At 39.2% G+C, this 7,752-nt stretch overlaps 2 protein-coding genes across 2 annotated transcripts; one reads left to right on the top strand and one right to left on the bottom strand.

Annotated features, from left to right (window-relative positions):
- The first annotated feature begins 1,111 nt into the window (after positions 1 to 1,111).
- Positions 1,112 to 4,643, top strand: LOC131157133 (mitochondrial arginine transporter BAC2). The gene is made up of 2 exons (XM_058111043.1): positions 1,112 to 1,935; positions 3,494 to 4,643. The coding sequence occupies exons 1-2, from the start codon at positions 1,699 to 1,701 to the stop codon at positions 4,196 to 4,198; spliced, it is 942 nt and encodes a 313-aa protein (XP_057967026.1). The 5' UTR covers positions 1,112 to 1,698; the 3' UTR covers positions 4,199 to 4,643.
- On the bottom strand, positions 4,536 to 5,622 carry LOC131157135 (pyridoxal 5'-phosphate synthase-like subunit PDX1.2). Its single transcript, XM_058111044.1, has one exon. It carries the CDS (start codon positions 5,620 to 5,622, stop codon positions 4,699 to 4,701), a length of 924 nt encoding a protein of 307 aa, XP_057967027.1. The 3' UTR covers positions 4,536 to 4,698.
- Positions 5,623 to 7,752: the final 2,130 nt, after the last annotated feature.

Below are 7,752 nucleotides of genomic sequence, written 5' to 3'. Positions count from 1 at the left end.
GTATGCTTTATATTTAATAATAATTTGTCCTTTCTATTATTGTTGCAATAATACGTTCAATTATAATTAGACTTGACATTTAAATTAATGTATTTGTTAAATTATAATATATTAAACATGCATATCCCTTGCACTACATTGTGTAAAAATTGATTTTACAAAATATTGTTTTCAAAATAATTAATTTTTAGGCTTTCTATTCCAACTTCGATCTCGAATAGACACAAAAATACATCTACAAAGACTCATATATAGAGTTAATTTCTATATTTACTCAGGACATAATTAGAAATACAAAATTCAAATGCCTAGCAACTCCCCATTTATTTTAGCACATAAAATAACTTGCAAAATAATGACATGGATTAAGTAAATGAATTAGCAATTTGAGATGTAGAAGTTAAGCAAATTCTTTAATATCTTTAGGGTTAGTAAAATGATTAAATTTGTTTGTCAATTAGTACTACTAAGGTCTTGTTATAATTAAATCACAGCTATGAATAAGCTACGCCCAATATAGAGTGAGCTCAATTGGCGAGTCAATAATAATATTGACCTATTGAGAGCATTATTTTTTGTCTTCTAGGAGACATAAACTCGAGTTTAAATCTTTAAAGGGATGGAAAGTGATGTTTGATGAGAAATAAACTACCTCTTGTTGCGTGGCTGAAAGCCCAATATAGACACAATGGCTTATTGAACAAATATAAAAAATTTCTAAGGAAGCATGTTGCTTAGTGGATCGAAGAATTAGTAAAGCCCTAAAATGGCTCAGAGGTCATGACCGTTTTAAAAAATTTAAAAATTCAACCGATTCCATTTTTGCGGCATTAAGTGGGAAAGAAAGTAACACAAAAGTTGGAAGTTAAAGAAAAAAAAAAAAAAGATAAATCACATTACAAGTCTTTAAAGTTTGTTAAATGAGCTTATTAATATTAAAATTTTTATTAAAAAAAATTGAATCTAAAATATAAATTTTAAATAAAAAAATATGTTAACACCATGCATTATAAATTTGAAAAAAATCTCACATTTATTACAAAATATTATGAATTAATTATGGTAAAATTAAAAGTGGAATTAAGATGTGGCCAAAAGAGGCCAAGAGTGTATATATATACTATTAGGTTTGTGCATGTCTGTGTCATCCTCAACCTCAAGCACTTTCTCTTCTGCAACTTCCCTTGATTGGGATTTGATCTTCCTTCGCTTACGTCCTCCTCTCACTTCCCCATTTTCATTTTTCACCATCTTTCAAGTCTCCAAATAATTACACAAAAAGAAAATTTGTTCACGCCATCCACCAGACCACACGGAATCCGCAACGTGCGAAGTATTGATTGGTCCACGTGGCACCTCCGCCCGCTCCTCTGAAAACAAAACGTTGGCCGCTTCCGCTCACGAGCACCCTCACACCGCACCACTACGGTGGCTTTTGTCTGGATCCCCGGAAACCCAGAAAGAAACAAAGAGAAAAAAGAGAGACAAACCAGACCAGACCAAAGTGGGCGCCTTTTTAACCCACCCCTTCCCATTTTTGAGAGAGGTGAGATGTACGAATCAGTCGTGGAAAGCTGAACAGACTGCGATATTTTCTATGTTATGGTGTTTTAGATTTTAGAACGCTGAGGGGAAGAGAAGAAATCTGAAAGATTCGGATTGTTGCAATACAAAGGGGGTGAGTGGATTGTGGAATGGATGGATTTCTGGCCGGAGTTTCTCGCGAGCAGTTGGGGGAAGGAGTTCGTGGCGGGAGGATTCGGGGGAATGGCCGGCGTCATCTCCGGCTACCCCCTCGACACCCTCAGAATCCGGCAGCAGCATTCCAGAACCGGTGGTTCTGCCTTGGGCATCCTCCGCAAGATCGTCGCCGCCGAGGGACCCTCCGCCCTTTACCGCGGCATGGGCGCGCCCCTCGGCTCTGTCACTTTTCAGGTGCCAGGTTCACCAATTCTTCCTCTTCTATCTTCTTCTTTATTAATTTGTTCCTCTTTCATGTCTCTAATCTGTTTAGATTCTTGAGCCCCAACTCAGTTTCATCTTGCATGCCTTGGATTCAAGCTTTTTTATCATAACGCATACAATTAAACTTGAACCATATCATGATTGCTGCACCAATGCTCATGTGTTCCCAATCCCGTGAACCTGATGTCATGGACGCTATCACCATTTGGGAACTCTTTTGTCTTCTTGATTTTGGCTTTTTGGGTTTTGAAGTAGATTCTGAAAACATTATTAGAATATTCATGATTTTTATAGTTGATTCCAAATATGAGATGCTGCCTCACAAGAATAATAATAATTTTTCTCTCTTTTTAATCTCTGTTTGGTACATAGTGTAGTCTAATTTAGTACTTGATGTTTTCATGCTCTCCATTTTATTTGTTCATATTTTGTTCCACATACGAGTGCGTTCTAGGCTTTTGAATGTTGCATGCTTCTTGTAAGTCTCTTAACACAGAAAATTAAGAGTAAAAACAATAAGCTAGGTCTCTAGCGTAGCATTCATGATCAAAAGGAAAACTTGAACTTTGTTTCTGGTTGAATTATTGTGATCTGTGATCTGTCAACAGACAAGATTTGTTCTACACTTTCCCTTATATTATATGGATGAACTTTGGCATAATTAGTTACTGTTGTGGTTCAATTAGGGTTTTGAGGATGAGACAACACACCCATCCCCATCCCCATCCACCAAGGGAAAGCTGTCCTAATGAAAGAGACTGCAAACAAATTGTTTAACCCGTGATGTAATTGGAGTGCCCTTTAAAGGATTCTTTATTTGAATCTTTAAAGTAAAAGAATACCACAGTACTCCACGGAAAGCAGCATGAAAAAGTTGATCCAACTTTTGCTCACCAACTTGTCTGTGTTATTGTGGTCACTCAAGAAAAAGTTATCATACCCGGGATATTCTACTGATTTTCCCACATTGTGAATAAGTTTCACGGTATATTTTACTGTCAATTTTATATTAAATATCTTCAATGTTTGGGGGGAAAAAAGGGTAAATGATGTTAAATTACCTTCAAACAGGAAGGTGAATTGAGATTTTGAAGTGATTTGTTGCCATCATTTTTCATTTGTTATTATTTTTAATCTTATCGTGAAGTGCATAGAATATCTATTCCTAAGAACAGAGTTATCATAGTTGAAAGAGTTAAGAAAAAGATGTTCTGTCATCGTAACTCTGAGAACATAGACATTCTGCAAATCAATTCTGCCAAATCTATGTAACCCGAGGAGTTCATTCAGAACAGAGGCACATGTTTCTATTTGACTCCATTTCGACCTTTGGGGTACTTGTTGAACTCAAGTATACCTGGTGTTGAGATTATATTCTCGACAAGCAGAACATGCCATTAATTTATTCTTGATTTTCAACTTAAATGAGAGTTATTCACATACTTGATTCCTAGCTGTGCAGCAGTTCTTACCAAAAAATTCATTCCAGTGGGCTGATCAAGACTAATTTTTCTGTTTTCTCTTACAGAATGCCATGGTCTTCCAGATCTATGCAGTGCTGTCACGAGCATTTGATTCCTCAGTTGCAGCTGAAGAGCCTCCCTCTTACAAAGGAGTTGCCCTAGGGGGAATTGGAACAGGGGCCCTGCAGAGCCTTTTGCTCACTCCTGTTGAACTCGTGAAAATTCACCTTCAACTACAGAACATAAAATGCTCAAGCCCCCGTCAAGAAGATGGCAACAGAGGTCCCATAAATGTGGCCAAAAAGATATTCAGGACAGAAGGTTTAAGGGGAATGTACCGCGGTTTAACAATCACAGTCATCAGAGATGCTCCTGCTCATGGATTCTACTTCTGGACATATGAATACATGAGAGAGCAGATGCACATGGGCTGTCGAAAGAGCGGTGAAGAGACCTTGAGAACAATGCTGATTGCAGGAGGGCTTGCAGGAGTTGCCAGTTGGGTTTCGTGCTATCCTGTAGATGTTATAAAAACCAGGCTCCAAGCTCAGTCAGGATCTTCCCCACCCAAATACAGCGGCATATTCGATTGCCTGCGCAAGAGTGTGAGAGAAGAGGGTTACAGCGTGCTGTGGCGAGGATTGGGGACAGCTGTTTCTAGAGCATTTGTAGTGAATGGGGCTATTTTCGCTGCTTATGAGATAACTTTAAGGTGCCTGTTTAACAACAACAACCATCACGAAGACATCTCAACAGACAGCGCAAACTAGGAAAGAATGGTGGTCTTTGCCTGGTGGAGTGGCCATCTCAGCAGCCACAAATTAGCTCTATGGTCCTAATCTTGATCATAGCCAATCTCATTGTAATACTCAAAATGATTCCCTCGTCAACTGCAATCATTGTTGCAGCTCTGCTTAAGACATCCAAACTTGGAATTAAAGCAATTTGAAGAGGGAATAGAAGCAATAAGTGGGAAGGCACAAGACATGTTGGATTTATTGAACAGTGGTAACCATCAAAGTCAGCTATTGATTTTATCTCAAAGTTGGAAGCCGCCATGAGTGCCATTCTGCTTCAATTCAATCTAATTTTGTAATCTGCATGATATTCAAAAATGTACGTACCAATTTATTCTTACTTTGTAATTCCCCCTGTAATTTCAACTCTCAATTGGATGTGGAAAATGAGCATATTTGGGTCCGTAGTATGACAAAATATACACTTCACAGACACATACACTACACAGACACACCAGTAGATGGACTTCCATTCAGTAGGTAGCTCTAGCTCCGGTCCCAAACCGTGCAGCCCTGTCATCGTTGAGGTTGAGACCCTCCATGGCATCCTCCAATCCGCAGCTAATATCTGCTAGCGTATGAGGATCATTGTAGTTCCCCACAGCCTGAACAATCGCCCGCAATCGCTTGTACGGATCTGGAAAATTAAAGATTTCAGATCCCACAAACACCCCATCGCACCCCAATTGCATCGCCAGCGCCGCATCGGCGGGGGTAACGATACCTCCCGCCGCGAAATGCACCACCGGAAGCCTGGCCATTTGCTTCGTTTGCGCCACGAGGTCGTAAGGCGCACCGATCGTCTTCGCGAACGAGAACACCTCGTCGTCGTCCATGTTCGTCAAAACCCTTATCGCCGCCATTACCGCTCTCACGTTCCGAACTGTCTCGACTACGCTACCGGATCCACACGAATCCCCCTGCGTCCTGATCATCGCCGCGCCTTCTCGAACCCTACTCAGCGCCTCGCCGAGGTCTCGGCATCCACAGACGAAGGGGCACCGGAAATTATGCTTGTTGATGAAATTCTGGTCATCGGCGGGAGTAAGAAGTTCGCTCTCGTCGATATAATCGACGCCGATGGATTCGAGCACCTGGGCTTCGACGAAATGCCCAACCCGGGTTTTCGCCATTACGGGAATAGACACTGCACGCTTAATCTCTTTGATGAGAGATGGATCCGCCATGCGCCGAACGCCTCCTCGGAGCGGCTCCGACACGACGATAGAGCAAGCTCCGGCTGTCTCGGCGGTCTTGGCTTGTTCTGGATTGGTGACCTCAAGAACGAGTCCACCCCGGAGCATCTGGGCAAGTCCCACCTTCATGGAAAATGGGTTCTTGTTGGCGTCGGTAATGGCGCTACCGCTGTAGACCGTAACAACACCGTCGTCGGCCATGGCCAAGTGTTCGTGAAATTGCCTGACTGAAGAAATTAGCGAAGGGATCTCCCAGAAGATGCAGAAAACAAGTCTGAGTCGATTAGGATGGTCCCTTTCTGCAATCTTGAACAGATTATATAGAAGAGGAGTGGGAGAAGAAATGGACACGGCAAGAGGGAGTTCGAGAACCTTCGAAGTGGGGAAGGTCGGTGAGGATGAAAGTGTAGAAACTTCGGCTGTGTTCGGCGCTCTATGCTTCCATGGCGCCTTCCACTGCCCATCACCGTTCACTTGGCATTCTGCTCGCTTGAACGGCCAATGATTCTGTCTTTGGCATGAAGTTAGAGACAATTCTTTTCTTATGGCTAGAACAAACTGATGCCATGAGTTTTTCCTCCGTTTATTATTAATTTAAAATAAAATATTAAATAATACTTTATTTGGGAAAAAAAATTTCAGTTTAATACTTATGTAATCTCGCAGTTTGTTGTTGCGATATTTAAACATGTAGCGTTTCTAGTGGTGAAGTGTGGCAAGGTGGGCGAAAAATTCTCGCAGAACCAAGTTACGAGATTTTCTTTGGAGATGACCTGTAAGCTTACGCGTGGCAAATCTCGCAACTTGGTCCTGCGAGATTTGTTTTGCCCATTCAGGCGCCATTTCTCCTTCGATTAAATCTCACATAAATCTTGAGCTTGGTCCTGCGAGATATACCATATATATTTTAAATTAAAAATGCATCATATACAATTAAAAAATTAAAGTATTCTAATTCGAAGTTAATAACTCAAAATGTGTTTTAATTTATAATTTTAAAAAAAATTATAAAATATTTTTCCATCTAATTGAATGAATTGTTAATCTAGTTTAATATCCAAACATATAGAACTAAGCAAAAATCATATGAATGAAATTTTTTAGTTTCTTCTTCTTTAACAATTATCATGTTTTAGGTTTTTTTTTTTTTTTTTCTTTACTTATAATGCTTCTTAAAACAATATGAACGGATTAAATGTTATTCATTGCAATAGTCAAATTTAAAAAAAAAAAAAAAAATTATGAGAGTGCACATATATATTGTAGACACCAAATTTTATTCGGAAATCTAAGTTGTTGGGTTAACCATGTTCTCACCCTCACTATTTGTGTATATTTCACATCTCACTTTGACATACATATTTTACACGTGAAAGTACGAAAATATCTTATAAATAAGTATTCATAAAAGTCCATTTATACAGATAACTTACCGTAAGTACATTTGAATTGCATCACAATGTAATGATTGGTAACTTAAGATAAATATAAGTAGACATCATATAATATGTGATGGTGCAAATATATATATATATATATATATATATATATATTTGTATAAATTTCAACATGAAATAAACAAGAAACAACTTTTTAAATTTCATAATGAAAACATAGTGCTTATGTTGGATAAAATCATATAAGTTTTTTTTTTTCAAAGTTTTCATTTCTTAAATGTCATTCTTTTTTTTTTTGGAATACGTACTGGGTATCCACGCGTCCATTTTACGGTCGACGTGACTAATGCCCCTTGAAGTTGATCCCACAACTCCAAAGGGAGGGTAAATTCAGGAGTCCAGGGGCGGAAACGAGACCGGGAGGGTTTGAACACCTGACCTCGTGAAAGACACTCCCGCAGCCCGCACTACCACCTGAACCATACCCTGGGGGTTTCTTAAATGTCATTCTTGATAATATTATATGAAGTGTGTACAAGACACATAAAGGTACAAATGAAATAAAAATAATCAAATGTTATACAAATGAAATGAAAATAATTAATAATATATAAATGAAATAAAAATAATCAATGCTATACAAATGAAATAAAAATAATCAATGATATACAAATGAAATAAAAATAATGCTATACTACTCGGTGCCGCAGCGAGGTCGTCTCCGGGGTTATGGTGGCTGTCGTCTACATCTGCCCTCTCCCTGTTGGTCATCTCCATCAGGTGTCATGTCCCGTCGTCCTATACATGGATCATCTCCGCCAAGAGGTACTGCGTAATCATCATCATTGTGAAGCGCATGCGGAGAGAACTGATATGATGTCTCTAGACGAGAACGAGGCGGCATAGCGAGTGCATTGACCTTCTCCCCACTAAA

Source organism: Malania oleifera, chromosome 6, assembly GCF_029873635.1.
Source record: "Malania oleifera isolate guangnan ecotype guangnan chromosome 6, ASM2987363v1, whole genome shotgun sequence".
Lineage (NCBI taxonomy): Eukaryota > Viridiplantae > Streptophyta > Magnoliopsida > Santalales > Ximeniaceae > Malania > Malania oleifera.
This window is presented reverse-complemented; position numbering and strand designations above follow the sequence as displayed.

What these genes read in the sequence shown, in the direction of transcription:
- LOC131157133 (XM_058111043.1), top strand. Translation starts at nt 1,699, where the DNA reads ATGGATTTCTGGCCGGAGTTTCTCGCGAGCAGTTGGGGGAAGGAGTTC. An exon ending in TCGGCTCTGTCACTTTTCAG is followed by an intron (nt 1,936 to 3,493) that starts GTGCCAGGTTCA and finishes TTTCTCTTACAG; the next exon opens with AATGCCATGGTCTTCCAGAT.
- LOC131157135 (XM_058111044.1), bottom strand. Translation starts at nt 5,622, where the DNA reads ATGGCCGACGACGGTGTTGTTACGGTCTACAGCGGTAGCGCCATTACC.